Here is a 21266-nt window from a genome sequence, read left to right on the forward strand (position 1 = left end):
CAACACATTATAGATATACCCAAGCTAGCTTTGATCTATCATGCTTGAATAACAATAGCAGTGAAGCCCTGGCAGCACAGGCTAGCTGCTTGAGTACACAGTCAAGGTGGCAGGAAGGGCTGCACAGCCTGTGTTGCCACAGCTGCACTGCTATTGTTCAAGCTTGCTAGATCAAAGAGAGCTTGAATATGTCTACATGTACTGCAGTTACACCCAGTGATGAGCTGCCAAAATCTTAACAACTGGTTCCCTCCTCGCCCCACGAGGGGGTCATTGCTCACCCCCGTCCCCCAGGACTCCTGCCCCATCCAACCCCCCACGTTCCTTGACGTCCCCCCCCCGGACCCCTGCCCCATCCATCCCCCTCCCTGTCCCCTGACTGCCCCCAGAACTGGGCAGGAGGGTCTCGTGGGCCACCGTAGTGGGTGCCCACCCCACCCCTAAGAGCCAGAGGGACCTGCCGGGGGGCGAGGTGGGGAGTCCCAGAGGTGGGGCAGCTCCCAGGAAGCATCCGGTAGGTCCCTCTGGCTCCTAGGGGCAGGGGAGCATAGCTGGGGGGGGAGCAGGGGGAGCACCGGCTCCCTGGGTGCTCCAGGGCTAGAGCACCCACGGGGAAAATCTGGTGGGTGCAGAGCACCTACGGCAGCTCCCTGCCCTGCGCCCAGCCCCAGCTCACCTCCGCACCTGCCCCTGAATGCGCCGCCCCGCTCTGCTTCTCCACCACCCCCCCCGGCTTCCCGCGAATCAGCTGTTTGGCGGGAAGCCTGGGAGGGCTGAGAAGCAGACGGTGGCTTCCCGCTCAGGCCAAGGGTGGCAGAGGTGAGCTGGGGCGAGGAGCAGTTCCCCTGCCCCCCGCTCCCTCCCCCCGGTTACCTGCTGCGGCACAGACGGCCCTCCTCGCGCCCCCCACCCCAGCCCACCTCCGCCTCCCTGGGCCTGAGCGGGACGCCGTGGCCTACTTCTCAGCCTGCCCCAGCTTCCCACTTGAACAGTTGATTCGCAGGAAGGCGTGGGGGGCAGAGAAGCAGGGCGGGGCGGGGCGGCGCGTTCAGGGGAGGAGGCGGAGTGGAGGTGGGCTGGGGATGGGGTGGGGCAGGGAGCTGCCAGTGGGGGCTTTGCACCCATCAAATTTTCCCCTTGGGTGCTCCAGCCCTGGAGCACCCATGGAGTCGGCGCCTAAGGCGCCACTTTTGCCCGGTTAAATTTAAAAGCCCTTTTAGAACTGGTTGTCCCTTGTGGAACAACCAGTTCTAAAAGGGCTTCTAAATTTAACAACTGGTTCTAGCAAAACGGTTGGAACCGGCTCCAGCTCACCACTGGTTACACCTCTGACTGAGGTGTTAAGACATACCCTGAGACTGGCTGTTGTCAGAGATGCAGCACCAGCAGGAGAAAGAGAAACCTTCAGACCCACTTTGTCCTCATTACTGCTCCTACCACTTGATGTTGTCAGACTTCCCCCACTTGAGCTGAGGAAGGTCTTTTGAGGGACAGGTGCATAGTGACACTCTAATGGAAACTGGGGGTGGAGCAGGGAAGGCAGGCAAAGAGAAATTTAGTGCATTTAACTGGGAGCAGAGGGAGAAATGGTAACTGGAAAAAACAGTAAATAAAACAGTCAAAATGAAAATAAAGTTGAACTTAGTTTCTGAAGTAATGGGTTGAGGAGTCAGATAAGAAATTGGTTTCAATGGGCTGTTAGGGAGAAAAGAGATTCAAGTAAACAAAATGATTTTTCAGTTGGTATTTATATTGCTGAAATAGAAGACATTCACATGAGAGAGCTGAATAAACATGTGATCTTAATTATATTCACATCCTTCTGTCCCCATGTCTTTCCCTGTTAGTTGCATCACCTATTGCATCATATCTAATTAGACTGCAAGCACTTGGGACAAGGACTGTCTTCATATGTATTAGGACAGTGCCCTTGGGGCCCTGGTCTAGACTGGGGCCTTTAGATGCTAACAGAATATAAGGAATAATAGTATGCCAAAGCCAAAATTTGAGATTATCAATTTTAACCAAAAATCCAGTCAAAAATTAGGAAGTAAGCAGCTGTGAAACATCTCTTCTTTTTGACTAACAAATTGTATTGACAGCATTTTCATTTAATAAAAATGCAGAGATTATGATGTACGATCCACCACTGATTTACTAACAAACTATGCCAAAAAGATGTCACTGTTTTAATCCCTTTTGGTACTATGCAGTAAGAATTTCAGATGCAGGAGACCCATTCAAAATGCATTCACTAACACACTTAACAGTTGGAATTTCAAGACTGCCAACAAAAATATAATACATACAGTATATCAGTAACAGTCAATATGGAGGACAAACCTCCTCTTGTCTGAAATTGTTTTACTGATTGTAAATTCCTCTTTGGGGAAATATTGCCCTGTAAAATGTGATGGTCAACCAGGGTAAGAAACAGACCTGAACAGACTTGATCCATCAATCCAAGTGTCAGTATTTTAGCAGCTGGAGCAATTGCACTGCAGGCAATGTCCTCTCTGACTATCTAGTCACACTTACTGGGAATATAAAAATATTTCTAGGCAGGTGTGTGTTACCATATACAGAGCTAGATCAAGGCACAAGCACTTAATGCTTGTGTCAAGGGCTCTGGCTCCTGGAATCAAGTGATTATATCAGAATTTCACTTTTTAAAAAAAAATATGGATGCTAACTGTCCAGCCCTCACAACTGTAAAAATAACATTGATAATGGGACTATCCATCCAGATACATCCTTAACTGGGGTGATCCAAAGTTGTTGCCCATCCTCTGGGATGCTTCTAATAGGAAGGAGGGCCCTGACACTGCCCTGCCGGTCTGGACTGGAGGGAAGGGCCCTGCCACCACTACTCCAGAGGTGGGACAGGGCCACAGGGGACCCCATGTCCTAGTGTGTCTAGGGCCCAGATTACCTGAATCTGGCCTTGACTATACAAGATTCAGATCTTGCAAGTGGACCCACTTGGACAGCCCTTGCATATACAAAAATCTGTTTGCAGAATCAGTCCTGGGAAATGTGAGGAATTTAAATGACAACTGTACAAAAAACTGATCAATTTAGCAAAGTTGAGAATTTGATGCTTCTCAAGAGCCATGACAATACTCCATATACTTATACTAACCAGTTTTATTTTTTAGTAGAAAATGAGAAAATTAATCAGTTAGGATCCAATCCTACTCTCTCTGGTTTTCATTGATTTCAATGGCAGAACCAGCTGGCAATTAATTTCTTCATATATAATCTATTTTTAAATAACCTATAGCCAATCACTCCGAAAAATGAAGTTTTCATTTAGAGGAGGCAATAAAATTATGTATAGTGGTTACTACTGAAGGAGTGAAGTCACTAAAAAATGTTTATAAGAACTCACATCTATTTTGCATTTTCAATTAAATATTTTCCCCAAAAAGTTATCATAAGGTCCCAGTGATCCAACAGATGACACTGCAAGCTTTCAAAAATTCCTATGAAACAACAGTCAGACCAAAGTAAGGGTTTTGCTCTGACTTTATCTAATTTAAACCTGAATAATTTTTTCTCCCAGATATTTGTAGCAGGAGGGTCAGTATGACTATGTGATTCCATATTCTGGTTTCTGGGCAAAGCCTTGCCAGTTGTATTTGAATGTTGATCTCAAATAGGAGTACACAAGTCATTGTTTACCATACTTTACAGTAAGGGTAAAGTATCTTTAAAAAAAAGAAAAGGAAACAGGTTTTTTTATTGGGGAACAAAAGGTACACATTTTAGAGTCATAACAAAGTAGTATCAAGACCGCATATAACAAAGGTGAACATAGTGACTGTATAAGAAGCAAAAGGGGGAGTTGAAAGGATGGCTGATCTGTTGCCTCTAGCTGAATGGGAATATTTTAAGCTTTGAATCTTGACAAAATTCAGTCTGTCTCTCTCTCAATGGCATAGGTTATTAAGCCATCTTTCTTTGCCTAGAACATCTGGTAGCCATTTTAGCAATTGCTTTGTCTCAAAATAAGATCTGCCTTCATTACCACGTACTGTCCTCAACAAAATGCTTTTGTTTTGTTTACTGAGCAGCACTCTAGCCTAGAACTGCTAATTCCAGAGTAGTTACTACTGGTTTCTACAGTCCGTCATTTGGTACTTTGGTGTTCAATAACTCTCCCTGTTTATGAGTAGGATCAGTATGACTTGGCCCAAAAATATAATTCCAAATCAGGTCAACTGTCACCTAATATAAAAGGGGTGGCCAAACTGTGGCTCACAAGCTACATGTGGCTTTTTTACCATTAAAGTGCAGCACTCAGAGCCCACCCAGACTCCCCATTCTCCACCTACTGGACAGGACCTCTGCCTTGTAGCGGGGTGGTGTGATAGGGGCCTCTGCACAGTGGGGAGGGAGAATCTTAGGGCTTTTGCCAGCAGGGCGCACCTGCCAGGGCTCAGGGCTTCAGCAGGAGCGGGGCTGAAGCCCCTGCTCCTGGCATGTGTTGCCCGGTCTCACAAACTTCTGAAGATCGTCGTATGTGACTCGGAGGACTAGTAAATTTGGCCACCCCCATAGTACAATACACAATGAGCCCACTGTCTGAATATATTCCCAGCTATTATGTCTTAATGCTAATCTACAGGCTTTCTGTAAAAGAGGCTAAAGTATAAAGGCACATCTTAATGTGTTAAATTTATGGGAACAGTCTGAGTGGAAAAACAAGTGTGCACAGACAAAAAGCTCCTACTCAAGTTTGAAATTAAGAGTTACCTTATCCCACAAAACAGCAGAAAGCTAGCTGCAAGGCTATTACAGCAGAACTAAGACACTCTTTGAAGTTCTTGACAAAAATAAGAATGAGGAGGATCTGCAGGTTAACAGGCTTCTTCTCAAGAAGAGTGATGCAAATACTCTACAAAAACAACTACAGCCACTAGTACTCAGGCTGCTGGAGCAAAAACACAAAGCAAAATGACTTCCAACATGCTATTTTAAAATTACAAATCAGAATGTCATATTTCTCTAAGTTAACTAACAGTCTCTGGCAGAAAGATAAGGAAAGGGTGAAACAGGCTAACAGCACCTAGTCTGAGCACCTCCAATTTTAGTATTATCTGCAAATCGTAATGGGCACATAAGCTCCTTTAACAGATCGTTAATGATTTTCAGTAAGATGGGACATCAATCCCTACAATGAGACCTCCTTCCATATGGAAAGTCAATTCTACTGAAGCAGAAAATATCATTATAATTATTTTTCCCAATAAACTACAGGATAGAATCTTGTACACAGCTTAGACTATTGCAGACTTAGGACCAGATATTCAATTAATATAAATTTGTATACACTGATTTCCACCATAGGGCCAGGCTGATCTCAATTGTATCACCAACTTCCATTATTTGGTGTGGTTTTTTGTTTTTGTTTTTTTTAACTCCAGATCTGCACCAGCATAACTACCCTTAACTAGTTTTTCTCTCTGGATCTCAACCTAACTTTACTTTGCTTTTTAGCGACAGGGCTGTGTGGCTACAGCCATGTTGCTAAAAGTCACACAGTGTAGCCGCTGTGTGTCGGCTCGCTTGCTGACAAAAAACTTCCTCCCTCAATGAGCGGCGTTAGCACTGCTGGCATGAGAGCGCTCCTGCTGACAAAGAGCTGTTCACACCAGCACTGGTCTTCAGCCAAACTTTTGTCTTTTTTGGGAGGTGGGAGTTAACACCTCTGAAAGACAAAAGTTTTGTCGTGCAGTTGCTAGTGTAGACATAGGCTAGCTAGTAAAAGGATTTCTTCTACTCTTTGTGGAACTTTGTGGACAAAGAAGCCTAAGCCACTATTCATTATCTAATGAGCTGCCTATGATCTAGAAAGGCCTATATTTTCCTGGGATCATTCACCTAGGTCACACAAGAATTTCCCTAAATCAGGGGACTCTTCAAGTGGCTGGATCCATTGGCTTTATTGCACCTACAGAGACCTGAACAAAGCTGCACTGGCACCAGACAAAACTTGATGCAGTGACAAATGTTTTCCAAACAGATCAAAACATTTGTCACCGTAAAGACAGCTAAAAACATACACTTTCATAACATTATGTATTCAACTAGGCAGAGATTTTTTCAGGGGAAACTAAGGCACTCCCATTTGAACTACAATCGGAGTTGGACACTGAACTCTCTTAGGCTTCTTAGAAAATCACAGTTGGAGAATATAACTGACATAGGGAAATTACAAAATCATAATGGGAGGGGAAGTAGTCTCTAGTCAGCAAGGTACGAGAGGACCTCCTCTCGTAATCTCTCTGATTAAACACAGGTCTACATGAACCCCTAACCTACCATGCTGTGCCCCACCTTTCTCACATGCCATTGTGTTTTCTAGTATACTTTTATTAGGGCTGTCAAGTGATTAAAAAAATTAATCATGATTAATTGTGCTGTTAAACAATATTTACAACACAAAATACAAAGTGTACAGTGCTCACATTATATTCTTTAATCTAAATATTTGCACTGTGAAAAAAGAAACAGTATTTTTCAATTAACTTAATACAAGTACTGTAGTGCAATCTCTTTATCATGAAAGTTGAACTTATAAATGTAGAGTTATGTACAAAAAATAACGGCACTCGAAAATAACAATGTAAAACTTTAGAGCCTACAAGTCCTCTCAGTCCTGCTTCTTGTTCAGCCAATCACTCAGACAAACAAGTTTGTTTATATTTGCAGGAGATAATGCTGCCCCCTTCTTGTTTACAATGTCACCTGAAAGTCAGAACAGGTGTTGCAAGGTAGTTACGTGTCAGATGTGCTAAAAATTCATGTGTCCCTTCATGCTTCAACCACCATTCCAGAGGACATGCGTCCATGCTGATGATCACTTCTGCTCGATAACGATCCAAAGCTGTGCAGACCAGTGCATGTTCATTTTCATCATCTGAGTCAGATGTCGCCAACGGAAGGTTGATTTTCATTTTGGTGGTTCGGGTTCTGTAGTTTCCGCATCAGACTGTTGCTCTTTTAAGACTTCTGAAAGCATGCTCCACACCCCGTCTCTCTCAGCTTTTGGAAGGCACTTCTGATTCTTAAACCTTGGGTCAAGTGCTGTAGCCATCTTTAGAAATCTCACACTGGTACCTTCTTTGCATTTTGTCAAATCTGCAGTGAAAGTGTTCTTAAAACGAACAACATGCTGGGTCATCATCTGAGACTGCTATAACATGAAATATATGGCAGAATGCGGGTAAAACACAGAGCAGGAGACATGCAATTCTCCCCCAAGGAGTTCAGTCGCAAATTTAATTAACACATTATTTTTTTAACGAGAATCATAAGCATGGAAGCATGTCCTCTGGAACGGCAGCCAAAGCATGAATGATCATACGAATGTTTAGCATATCTGGCATGTAAATACCTTGCAATGCCGCTACAAAAGTGTCATGTGAAAGTCTGTTCTCACTTTCAGGTGACACTGTAAATAAGCGGAAGGGCAGCATTATCTCCTGTAAATGTAAAAAAACTTGCTTGTCTTAGCAATTGGCTGCACAAGAAGTAAGACTGAGTGAACTTTATTTTCTTTTTGAGTGCGGTTATGTAACAAAAAAAAATCTACATTTGTAAATTGCGTTTTCACGATAAAGAGATTGCATTATGGTACTTGTATTTTTCAATTCACCTCATAGGATTTCTTTTATCATTTTTAGAGTGCAAATATTTGTAATAAAAATAATATAAAGTGAGCAATTGAAATCAATATATTTGAAATTGAAATCAATATATTTGAAAATGTAGAAAAACATCCAAAATATTTAATACATTTCAATTGGTATTCTATTTAGCAGTGCGATTAAAGCTGCAATTAATCGCAGTTAATTTTTTTAAGTTAATTACATGAGTTAACTGAAATTAACAGCCTAAACTTTTATTCCTCTAGCTGTGGAGAAACTCAAATAAGTAACATGGTTTGGCCCGAAGGGAGCTTATTGTTCAATTTCAGATGTTTAAGTTTCACTAAGCTTTCAGCAGAAAGAACAAAAATACTGCTGTTTACAGCTCATGAATATCATTCCTATTAATAGCATACCCTGCAGTACAATGTATCAAAACCACATTCATGCATTAATATCTTACAAGAAGTGATACTGTTTCAATGCAATACATAATCTATTTTTGTGTATGTGCTGGGAATTTTTGTATGTCAGCCCTGAAACCTATCTCATTTACTAGTTTGTTGTATATCCATTATCTATGTGCATTGTTTTCTTGTATAATAATGTTTGACTTACCAACATAAGCTACTCAACTCACTGGCAAGAAATTCATGATGAAATACTATTGCTGAGTTAAAAACAGTGGATAGCTTCATGACCAGTTAAAAACATTGTAGATATGAATGTTAAGCTAATAACATGCATAATTAAAGCTCATGCTTCAGAGCCTGAGTTAATCAAAGCAGGGGTCAGGAAGAACTTTTTTTAAGCACATTATTAGCTAGATCAACTGTTCTCAAACAGAGGGGTGGGACCCCAAAGTAGGTCATGGCCCCATTTTAACGGTCACCAGGGCCAGCATTAGACTTGCTGGGGCCCAGAGCTGAAGCTGAAGCCTGAGCCCTGCTACTCCAGACTGAAGTCAAAGCCCAAAGTTTTCAGCCCGGGGCAGCAGGGCTCCAGCTCCACACACACCACACCCGGGGTTACATAGTATTTTTTGTTATCAGAAGGGGGTCACGGTGCAATGAAGTTTGAGAACTGCTGAGCTAGATGTTTTTCATTCCTCTGAACCAAAGGGTATTGATGACACCACCATAGACAGTATATCAAATTAGATGAACCTGTGGTTTGACCAGGTATGACAGCTTTTCTGTGTTCATCTCCACAACCTGTAGTTTTATCAAAGAAATATGATCTGTCAGGTAATCAGTTTTTACAAACCCAGGTTCCTGTCATACTAAACCTTGACGCATCAGTTCCATTACTATCTGGTCTAGAACAGTGGTTCTCAAACTCTTCCATACAACAACCCCCATTTCCATACCAAGACCCGCTCAGGGAGCCCATCTGATCTAGCCATTACTCCACTCCAATTTAACGATGTGGTTCAAACCCCCAAAGTCACTCCCCTAAAGAGACATGATCACTGTATACAAATTATTGAATGGCTTTAGGCCTGTTGTATCTCCAAGTAAATAACAAAACTTCCACTGACTTCAATGGAATTTGCATACAGGTTTAGCCCTAGGTCCTGCAAACATTTATGCATGTGCACTTTATGTGTTTCAGTAGTCCCAATAAGTTCAATGCAACTACTTACTTTTGAAGTTACAAATGGGGTTAAATGTTTGCAGGATCTGGGTCCTAGAGACTTCTGTCAACTTGAGTAAAGTCTCTTAAAATATTTCCTAATGATAAGAAATGATACTGCTCAGTATGTTGCGCTGTACATTGTTAAATTAGGATTGAGCTGCGTAGAGCTCCTACTCTATGAAGCTGCATCTGACTGTTAGTTTGAAATGTTTATAATATAACAGTATTTAAAAATGAAAAATAAAGCTGATAATGAATTTATTTTGTATAAATGGTCAGTGTATTTGTAAACAAATTACATTAAGCTGATTTCCTCAAGGGAAAAAATATATACAATAGCATGCAACTATGAACAGGTAAAATGAACTACTCATTTGCCATGGAAAATTGAAAGACAATAAAACTTTAGAGAACAGATAAACTTGAAGTGATACCAGAATCATTCTGCAAAAAGAAAAGGAGTACTTGTGGCACCTTAGAGACTAACCAATGTATCTGAGCATGAGCTTTCGTGAGCTACAGAATCATTCTGGACAATCTTACAGTCTTTATTCAGTCCTTGTTCTTGAAATGGAATTTCTGCTTGAGTGAGAACGGTAGGATTGGGCCTTTGGCTCTAGGGTAACTGCTCTATTTAAACCAAATGTATAATTTAACTACATTATGTAGAAGGTATTCCCATTACAGTATGGGATTTTATGAGAGTGCCATAATTTTGAAATAGTATTCCTATTTTTCTAAGGAAGTGATAACCTATATTCAGTATCATCTTTAAGGCCATCTTTCTGGTGGACAGACTAATAAAGGTATAAAGGATAACATAAAAGAGCTTTAATAAGCAATAAATACAGTGATATCTACTGAATATCTAAACAAAATGGAAAACTAAAGAATTTATGCGGACAAATGAGGGAACATTCATTGAAAATAATGCATGTGTGAGACCTAAAATATGTCTGGCTAATGGGGAGTTCCAGATAAAAGCCATTCAGGTAAATGAGCTACTAATGTATTTACATCTATAAGGTGTTAAGCACCTACTGTGAACTTCTGAGTGTCCTCACCTCACAGTATGTGTAAATGTTATATATGCATCTCAGCTCTGCCCATTGAACTGAGAGCAGCCAACACCTTGAAGAAGGTGTTCAGCATGTTGCAGATTTTATCCCAAAATATCGCCGCATTACCTTTCTTCTTCCAGATCTTTTCTGTACTGTTGTGTCGACTTGTCAGTGCTGGCTTCTCCTTGGAATTCCTCTTTCTTGACTTTTTTGCTCATTTACGTTAAAGGAATTGGAATTTAATATTTATATTTCTCTAAATTGTTTCAAGTTTCATTTTAATTCTTGGCTGCTGCTTCTTTACTCACCTTATCTTTTGTTTCTCTTGTTTGTGTATGCATATGTATATTTTATATATACACATATAACAAACACACTAAGAAATGAACAGAAACAATTCTGCAGCATAAGAGGACAAAGGAAAATGAAGACGAGAACAAAAATAAAGATATGCCTGATTATGCAAAGATACTGAGCACCTCCAATTTTGATTTGCTGCAGCTGGAGTTGCTGCTCAGAACCTCTAAAATTAGATGTGGAAATACACAGTTAAGGCCCCCAAACAAATATATGAAAAAACCTAATGTGTCTTTCAAAATCAGTTTAATCTCATCTGGGACCACAAAAACTAAAATACCTTTATCAGAACTATATGGTTATTACATGGTCATATATCACTACAGGGCAGAGTAAAGGTTGTTCGGGTGCTTTAACTTTGCATTTCTTATCTTACCATGTTCAAAGTTAAAGTTATAATACTGGAATTTCCTGGGTTTGTAATATTTGGTTTGGGGATAATTACAACATCCATACAATGTTTGTTACCATGAAGTACTGCTTCATACAGTCAACCTTAACTTCAACTTAAATTAAATCTTCATCTTAAATTTTTAATTTTAATTCTCTATTTTAATTCTCTTCTCCATTTCCTGTTATTGCATCCATTCATGTTTAATGTCCTAACAAATTCTCTGAATTCATTTCTGCAATATTTTGTGTAATTGATGGTTTTTCTTGTTTGATTGTCTATCTTGTTTGTCATGTTTCTATGACCTCTGCTCTTCAAAATACCTATCATTCTACCCTTGGGGAAGGGAATATTACTGGCTAGTACTGGAATGAATATAACACTACCATGATGTTCCCCCTCTGGTGTTATCTGGACCGGTGATCTGCTAGGTCACTCCAATCCTTGACTCTGGGAGCCAGCCTTACCCTGCTCTGCTGTGAGAACGCCCATTCCTGGGCTGTTCACGCACAGCCTCTGGCATGTAAGCTGCTCCTTGGATTGTGCAGCCGATTGACACTAGCCAATATCTCTGGTCCCAGACACAACCCTAAGAACCTCCGTCTTGCAGTGTCCAGTTATGCCTGCTGGACACTGAAAGCTTATATGAGTTCATCAATTTAACAAATAAATTGATATGTCCAAGGCTTGTTATCCCAAGGGGAGTCTCAGACATGCTTCAAACAAAATGCAGTGCTTCAGGTAGAATAAACAAACAGATTTACTAACTATAAAGATAAATTTTTAAGTGATTATAAGTCAAAGCATAACAAGTCAACCTGGTCAAATGAAACAAAAGCAAAATGCATTCTAAGCTGATCTTAACACTTTCAGTGCCCTTACAAACTTAGATGCTTCTCACCACAGGCTGGCTGGTTGCTCTTCAACCAGGCTCTCCCCTTTGATCAGCCCTTCAGTCGCTTGGTTGTGGTGGTGTCTGTAGATGTAGGTGGAAGAGAGAGGAAGAGCATGGCAAAGTCTCTCCCTTTTATCATGTTCTTTCTTCCCTCTTGGCTTTGCCCACCCCCACTCCCCTTCAAGACTCAGGTAAGCATTACCTCATCCCAGTCCCAAACTGGCCAAAGGAAGGGGGGGGAGGGTGACTCACTCGAGAGTACAACAGAGCCTTTTGTTGTTGCCTAAGCCAGCGTCCTTTGTTCCTGTGAGGCTGGGCTGGGTTTGTCCCCTACCTGCCCTGATGAGGTGTGAACTGCCTCTCTGCTCTTGGAGAATTTTTGCCTGGGCTTATTTTTAGCCACGAAGCTACATTTTCAGCCTCATAACTACATACATGAAATTATAACCTATAACATCACTGTAACAACAATGCTCAGTGCATCATGAGCCTTCCAAAGACACCCAACATGACAAACTTTGTATTGGATACCACACAATCATTTTACAAGGATGAACATGGGGGTGCTGGGTGTTCCCCCGAGGCACAGAGCATCACAACTACCAGCTGATGTCTGCTTTTTAAAAGCTGCTGAATAAAACAATTCTTCAAATGTTTCCCTTAAACTGAACTGTACCTCCCAGGCCCTATGCTGACAATCACTTATCAACTCTGTGAAACTGAAAGAGATATAGTACTGATATTGATATCTAATGGTTACCTTGCACAATAAAATGCAGCTCCTATCTGCTCATGCCCTTCTGTTATCTAAAAGGCCTTTCCTACAAGGGAACTCCCAGCCTAAAAAATTTACACAAATGAGTGTGAGTCTTTGTAATATTACTGTATGATGATAAGGAAAAAAATCCAGCCAAGAGCTGTAATCCATGTATTCTATATTATCAGGATCTGTGTATTATACATAAAGAACAAATTGTGCCAGAGTGCAGCGCAATAGCACATTCCCAGTAGGCAAAATGACTTTCCTCTGGCTTCTTTCTCCCTTTCCTTGCATAGGTACAAAGGAGAAGGTCTATAAGAATTGCTACTGGGGAGCCACTGAGAGGAAAGTTCCCACATTCAGGTTTTCAGGACTTTGCTGAACCCCATTCTGGAGATGTTTGCATTTAAGTTTTCAGGGATTTTGCAGCACAGAAGGCAAGGCTTTGTGTTTTGCTTCTGGTAACTTGTTTTTATGTACTGTTATAAAGCATTACTTCTGTTGGAAAAACCATTTGATTCCTGGTTTTATTTCTATTGTACCCCACCAGCTTCCAAGTGAAATGATGTTTTTCTCTTCTAATAGCTCTTTTTCTTTTCCCCCACATCATTAAAAACTCATGTTTTACTTTCTCTAAAACCGCTTTTCATAATTATGATTTTAATACAAGATCATAATAGTACCCTTTCCCCTTGTTTTTACTGCCATTGGCAGAATGTCATTTTTACCCGTTTGAGACTATACTTACTGCTCTACTGAGTGAGCTGTTTTCACTGATCTGGGGAAGGGTTTGGGATGCCATCAAATTAGCTTCCCAGTTTTGTACAGCTAAACTAATAAATTATCTTTCAGATAATGTTAATGTTTCTTGTGACTACAATATTTAAAATGCTGCTCTGCTTGCTGACGTACAAAAGTTGGGGTAAAATGGAAATAATCCATAAATAAGGACTAAAAGCAGTAAAACACTCTGAGGAAAAAGGACCAATGTCTTGAAAATCGATAACTTTAAGCTACCTAAATTAAATACTTTAAACAAATTATTAAAGATGAATTCTATATGCCTGCCATCTATGTATTTATAATGCACTCATTACTCCAGCAGCTGAGCACAAATACTGCACCTTTATGATGTACTATGATGGCCTCACAGCATTTTTTTCTCACTTTTTTTTCCTGCTTGTTTTTCACATTAAAAATACAGGTCAAGACTTCCCTGTTGTTGCTCCTAGACCCTGTTGAAGGAACTGGAGTGGGATAACCTGAAATATGAGCTGTAGCTTTCCCTGTATTCAGCTGACGGGAGAAGGGATGCTGAATCTCAGGACTTATCCACATACACAAGATGTACTGGTGTAGTTAAAGCGGTACAACCCTCCCAACCCCCTATAGTGGACAAAGTTATATCCAGGTTCTGAGCATGTCACGCAAAGTGGTGAGCACCCTCAACTCTCAGTGAAAACAACAAATTGCAGGAGTTTAGTACTCAGCAGGATTGGGTCCAAATTTCCTTATTGATTAATATTAATCTGCTTCTTAAAACATTCTCATTTAAGAGACGTTGCAATTTTAGAATGAAGATTTTTTCCATTGAGAATCAGTGATGTTCCAAAAAATTACACTACCTACTTTTTGTTCCAGTTGGAGTAAGTCTCAAAGAAATACACAGATAGTGAGAAGCATTACAAGAGTAGTCCTGCTGAGTCTTATTGATGAAAGCAGCCCCATATGTCAAAATCCAGCATACACACATTTTTTTAAACTGAATCTGATAAATTCCTTTTTGCAAATCAGTTGGATTATTTCTGAATAACAGTTGCAAGACTGGACTCTTAAACTAAAACAAAGGATGTTTTTCCAATAATATCTGCACTTCATCCAAGTTTAAAATTTTCATTAGCACAAACTTTCTAATAACAATTTATCTTTATAAATGACTTAGCACAAAATTATAATGTATTCAGTTTTTCTGCTGTTGTACATTTCTAAAGGCTTGTTTTAAGCTGAAATATGTGATATTTCACTTTAATTAAAAATGCCTTTTATCTTACAAGGAAATGTAATGAAGAAATGAAATAATAGAACTGAACATGCAACATCTAGAATCTAAGGTATATAACATTCATCAGCAGGAATTTCCTACTTTCATACGCTGAATGTTTTTTATTCTCTGCTAGCCTCAGAAATGTTTGTTTAATGACTCTTAAACTTCATAAATCGTTACCTTGGGGAAATAGAGCCAATTAGTTATTTAGTATTAATAAAAATTTATTACTATTCAATCTTCCAATTTAAAACTAATTCTGGTCCTAATCTTGCGAAGTAAGTACCGTATGTAAGTAGTCTTATTGACTTCAATGGGACTGCTAGCATGAGTAAGGGTTTGTAAGATCCAGCCCAATAACCTAACCGTCACCAGATTCACTATTAAGGCCTCAAGCTATTATTTGATTTCATGACTATTCCACTTCAGAAAAAGGCATTTTGTAACAAAAATATCATATCCTCTTTGAAAACACCATGTAAGTCATTACAAACTATTTAAACCAGTGGCACTTTGTATGGGCACAGGGGACCTATCTCCACACATCACAGTGCAGGGTTGGGATCTAAAGTTTGAGGGCCCAATCTTACATGATGAGCACTCTTAACTCCCTGTGACTTCAGTGGAAGTTGAAGGCACTCTGTTTGTAACAAGAGCCCAATCCAATTTCCTCTGAAATTAATGGAATGACTTCCCAGTGATTTCAATGGGAGTTTAATCAGGCCCTGTGGAAGTAAAAGCAATGGTTGACACATTGAATGATAAACCGCCTAAATCTTGTTAATTTCTTGCTAATTAAATTCACTTATCTGTAAACCAGTTGAATGTTAGGGGAATATCTTTGTCTCTTTAACTTGCTTTATGATGTTCTGAAACACAATCTTTAAATGAAATTAAAGGTGTTTGTTTACCTAATATCTCTCAATATTTCTTTGACTTCACTGTGGTCAATCTCTAATATAAAAAAGGAATGCTACTCTGTCATCCTTTTTTCCTCCATCTGTCAGCCTGACAAAGCTACCTGCTGATGTTTTTTCACTTCACAGCTGATCAAACACCTTCATCATTAACACTGACTAATCATATCACATTTTTATTAATTTTAAAGTAGTGTATTATGAGCACTAACAATGATCTGAAAGCACTAGCAATGATCTGAAAGGGAACATCTGTCACTTGTCTTTGCACTTGTATCAGAGCCTCTTTAGGAGTCTTTATTCTTGCTAGTGTTAAATAGAGTAGATCTCCTTTTGCTTTAATAATATGTAATGGTCACAAGCCTGCCAGGTACAAGAAAATAAATTGCATTAACTAAGAACCACACTGGTTAATCAAAAGAGAAGCCAGATCCTCAATTCTATTCTCAGACAAAACCCTCAATGAAGCCAGAGACTGAAGCTTCTGATGCCAAAGCTGATCAGAAGTAACTCCACTGAAGTCAATGAAAGTTGCAACAGTGTAAACCTGATGTAAATAAGGTGACAACAGGGCCCAAGACTCTACCCTCTTCCTCAATAAGTATATATTTGTTGGTTTAAGCACATAGAGAAGTGTATTAGGTATAAACTTTTAGTCTGACTACAATGAACAGAAGCCAGCCATAAGAAGTAGAATGTAAAATAAATATTGATTGGTCAGTTAATAGAATATGCCTTGATTATTTTTCTCCGTTTTCTGCCATGTACAAATAAATCTATTAAAGTAATTGAGCTCTTTCAAGGAAAAAGGGCAAGGGAGACTAAAATGGTCTAGTCCCTCATCCCTAGGAAACTCCATGCCACACCAGTGGTCCCCTCACCTCCTGCAAGGAAAGCACCTGGAGCTGTCCAGAGACTCCATGAACCCAGAGACAACAGATGACATAGTGAGGGGCAGACCCTGGCTCTAGCAAACTCCAGTACCTTTCGATACTATAGACACTTAGTACTACTGAGGGAATCTCCTGGCTAGCTACTTCTTGCTTTAATCTCTTCATGTTGCAACCATCTCATAGGCAGCACACTGTCAATGATTGGGAAAGAAGATAGGGAGACGGCAAGCAGGTGGGGAGGGATGATGGTGATGGTTTAGAGGGGAGGGCTGGATCGGAAACAGAGGGGGAAGGGGAGCAAATAATGGGGAGGGAAAAGAAGAAAAATCTGAATTTATCAGATGAGTGCCAAAATTTGTCCTCAGTCAGTTTGTTGTATATGTTATATCCCTTTCTCTTAACCTCTCTCTCTCTCTCTCTCTTTAGTTTGTAAAGTCTGGGGGGCAGAGACCTGTCTCAACTTATGCATCTAAGGTGCCTACCACACTTTTGGGTCCTTGATGAATAATAAATAGTATCACTCAAAACTCAAAAATTCATCCTGACAGGCCTGTATTTTAAAAAACGCTCTGTTCTAATCTCCAGTCTTCTCCCTGAATGGTTCAGGAACAACTGTTAATTTTTGTTTGTATGTTTGCTTTTTATTATTCTAGGACAAGATTAGACATTGGGCAAATGTTTATCATCAAGCAGTTAAAATATTTAAGTCCCAGCTATGAAGCTATATATTTATTTCTCAATCCTATATAGCTCTCCATGTCTAATTGGGTGAGAGAGGCCTGTTTTACATGTAACAGAAAGGAAAAATAAGCAAAAAGAAAAGTAGGAAACCTGAAAGTGTGTGTGTGTGTGTAAGTGTGTAAAAGTTGATCTAAATTCAGAAAGCTCAAGGTTAAATCCTGGCCCTACCCACGTCAATGGGACATGAAAGTTTTGCCATCACCTTCACAGAGGTCAGGATTTCATCCTCAGAGTTCAAAGTGAGTAATCTGAAGTGGTGGAGAAAGTCCTTGTAAGGGGAGATGGGAGTTGTTACCTTGTTCTCAGAAATAGGTTTGGAAATCTGTGCTGATCCAGAGGGGCACATGCAAAGGCTTTTCAGAAATATTTTATCTTTAGATTGGTTTAGTAGTAACCAGGAAGGGAAGTTTAACTCAGCAGTGATAGAGAATAAGGATAATAATAATTTGCACTTTTATAGCAACTTTCATTAGAGGTTCTCAAAGTACTTTGCAAAGTGAATCAAGCCTTAAAACAACCCTGTGATGTGAAGTATAGAAATATAACAATACTCATTTTACAGCCAGTTAACCTAGCCTTATCAGCCATTCTGGATTTTGTGGATCTGTTCTAATTTTACTTGAGCAATCTCATGCCTTGCAAGTAATGCCTAGGAGGGACCCCTAGAACTGTCCCCTAGGAGGGACCTAGGCATTACTTGCAAGGCATGAGATTGCTCAAGTAAAATTAGAACAGATCCACAAAATCCAGAATGGCTGATAAGGCTAGGTTAACTGGCTGTAAAATGAGTACTGTTATATTTCTATACTTCACATCACACAGTTGTTTTAAAATAAGTTATCTGCAGTGGTTGCCAAAGTAGGGTTTGTGGGTGGCAGAGGGGCTTGTGTTCTTCCAAGAAGGTCCATGTCAGCACCCTCTCCCCATGGCTGTGGTGTTAAGGGCACAGTGTAGCCTGTGACAGACTGACAATGTCCTGTAGGATTCTGGGCAAACCTTATGGAACTAAATTAAATCTTACTGAATTAGGTTTAGTACCTTTGGGGGACAGTTGTATTAAAAATGAAATTGTGTGCATGTGTGTGTACATTGCGTGCAATGCCTCTAGGAGGAGGGGGTTGCTAATGTAATTCCTCTAGCTATCAGCCCTTTGAAGCCACCTCTAGGGAGAGGTACACAAATACTAGTTCAGACTGGATTTGCCAGAGCCTGACAGACAGAGAAAGGATTTTTGAATAAATGGCTTGGTTTTAAACAAGCTCATAGCTTTCTTCCTGATCCAGCATATTTCTATACTTCACATCACAGAGTTGTTTTAAGGATTGATTCACTTTGCAAAGTACTTTGAGAACCTCTAATGAAAGTTGCTATAAAAGTGCAAATTATTATTATCCTTATTCTCTATCACTGCTGAGTTAATATTCCCTTCCTGGTTACTACTAAACCAATGGTTCCCGAAACCAGCTTCAGAAGCCCACAAGCCATCATCATAATACGTTATATCATGACACTGATGCAATCTCACATTGCACTGTTGTAGTAATCTGTTAGTGTTTGAATGCACGGTGACTGTCCCCAACCAACAGGAAAACTCAAAAGGTGGGTAAGCTTAGGTCCAGTGTGGTTAAGTGGCTTGCCCTAGCCAGGGCCTGGCAGAGCCACCACCCAGAAACCCTGACATCTCACTACCTATCAATTTGATTAAGAGCTCAGCGTGCTGGATAGGGAATGGGATTTCTCCCTAGTGTCAGGCTTAATCCTATGGTTACAAAATTTAATTCTTTCTAGGTTTCCCCCCCCTCCTCCCAGGGCACACAGCTTATGCACAGGGCAGCAGTAATGGGGCAGTGTTGCTGCCCTGCCCTGCTCCCCCTTTGGAAAGTCACACTGTTCCAGAAGCCAAGAAGCCTCACTCACCCAAGAAGCCCTGGCTGGGATGATTTAATTGGGTATGGGTCCTGCTTTTGAGCAGGGGGTTGGACTAGATGACCTTCTGAGGTCCCTTCCAACCCTGATATTCTATGATTCTATGATTCAGGTCCCCGCAAACTGAGGGGCACATGGCAGGCAGGCAGCTGGGCCTTGAGTCCCCACAGGTGGCCAGCACATGAGTTTCTGTGCCCATAAACTCACACACCCTATGGGTAGCCCTGGTCCTACCTGGTAAGCGTCTGGGATGTTGACTGTCTCCCCGTGCTCTGCCACATAGCCGATGATGCCCTTGCCCCAGGGCACCTGCACCTCGTTGGAGTTCTCGGTGCTGCAGCAGGGCAGGAGTGGGGTGCCCGCATGCACGTCGAAGAACTTGGACACCAGGCTCTTCTTGCCCGACGCAGCTGCCTCCACCAGGAAGAGCGAGCTCCGGTCGGCCTCCACCATGAGGCAGACGAAGATGAGGATCTTGTAGCTGAGGCTGGTGAGGTCCAGGTCGTTGGAGATGTCCTTGACCAGCTCCAGGAAGAACTGGCGCTCGTTGTGCTCCTTGAGGTGGCGCTTGTAGTCCAGGGCGGTGGGCGGGTACTGGGGCAGGCTGACCCGGGACTCCAGCAGGGCGCTGAGGATGTGCGCCGTGGTCGGGGGCAAGGAGCTGGCTTTCCTGAGCAGGGCCCTTCTCCGCATGCTGCTGAGGGGCTCCTGGGCTCGGGCGTGCACGTGCTCGTCGTAGGTCAGGTTGACGTGGATGGCCTTGGACCTGGCGAAGCTCTGCCTCAGCTCCTTCTGGGAGGCCCTTCGCTGCAGCCCACCCGCCGCGCTGGCCTCCCCGGGGCCACTGCTGGCCCAGCTGCTGGCGGGGCCCAGACTGGGGCTGCCGCTGCTTCGCCGGGCTTCAGGGCCGCCGGCGGCGCTGTCGGTGCCCGGAGGCGCTGCGGCGAGCGACTTCCTCCTCTTCAGCCACTTCTCCACCAGCTCCGGGTGCCGGTCCAGGAAACTTTCCACCGCAGCGAAGTCCAGGCTGCCAGCCGACATGGTCCCCGGGCTCCAGCGCCGCCGCCGCCGCCGCCGCCGCCTCACAACACCGGCTCCGCTCCCAGCTTGGGACCGCTCCCGAAACTGCCTCGAACTATTTCCGACCCCGATGAACCATGGCAGAAGGGAGAGGAGATCACCCACCTTCCCAGCCCGCTTTAGCCGTAGGGAGCGGTCCCTCCCTCAGAGGTGGGGAGGCTGCCCAGAAGTGAGGGAGCAACGTTTGCCTGACTTTCCGCCCTCGTCCAGGCTGGCCCCCCTCCTCCTCCTGCTCCTCCTCCACCTGGCCCCGGCTCTCTGCTCTGCCCTGGCCCGCGGTTCTCCCTTGTCCCCTCCTACCCGCTCCCTGGTCTGGCGCTTGGTTCTGGGCCAGGTCCTCCTGCTCCCCCCCCCACTTCCTCAGGGAAAGGTGCGGCCGCGGCTTCCCCGGGATGCACTGATCCGAAAGCGCTTTTGCAAACCCTTCTGCGAACTGCTGCGGCTGCTCCTGCGTAACCCAGCCAGCAGACCACTGAGGGCGGGAGTGGGAAGGGAGGGAAGAACGCGTGAGTCGAGAGGGGAGGAGGGGGGAGGAAGAGCAAGTGGAGATACCAGGGACACAGTCAGCAGCATGGATACTCACTAGAGTGAGCGGTGCGGAGTGACTGAGATTATGCCGGGTGCCCCTCTTCTCCTGCTTTGAGCAGGGGGTTGGACTAGATGACCTCCTGAGGTCTCTTCCAACCCTGATATTCTATGATTCCTCCGTAATGGATCATGAACATCAGTCCTTTGCGGGAGCTACACGCAAGGAGCCTTGCATTGTTAATAGTTCAAACTAAGAAAGAGAGCTCAAGGCAGTTAATCCTGTCATCCAAAAATGCAGAGCGGGAGTGGGGGAGGATTTGTGGGCATGTTTGTGTGCTAGAAAAATTTGTGGGTGTGAATGTTTATGCGAGGGAATACTG

At 42.4% G+C, this 21266-nt stretch overlaps 1 protein-coding gene across 1 annotated transcript in view; it reads right to left on the bottom strand.

The window, feature by feature from the left end:
* Positions 1–20815, bottom strand: part of PDE11A (phosphodiesterase 11A) — a 216051-nt gene extending 195236 nt beyond the window's left edge. Inside the window, exon 1 of the mRNA XM_084643060.1 lies at positions 19513–20815. Coding sequence (XP_084499186.1) covers positions 19513–20319 — 807 coding nt within the window. The 5' untranslated portion in view covers positions 20320–20815. The remainder of the gene's footprint in view (positions 1–19512) is intronic.
* Between the last annotated feature and the right edge of the window lie 451 nt (positions 20816–21266).

The sequence above is a fragment of the Lepidochelys olivacea genome (genome assembly GCF_965140295.1).
Source record: "Lepidochelys olivacea isolate rLepOli2 genome assembly, chromosome: 11".
Lineage (NCBI taxonomy): Eukaryota > Metazoa > Chordata > Testudines > Cheloniidae > Lepidochelys > Lepidochelys olivacea.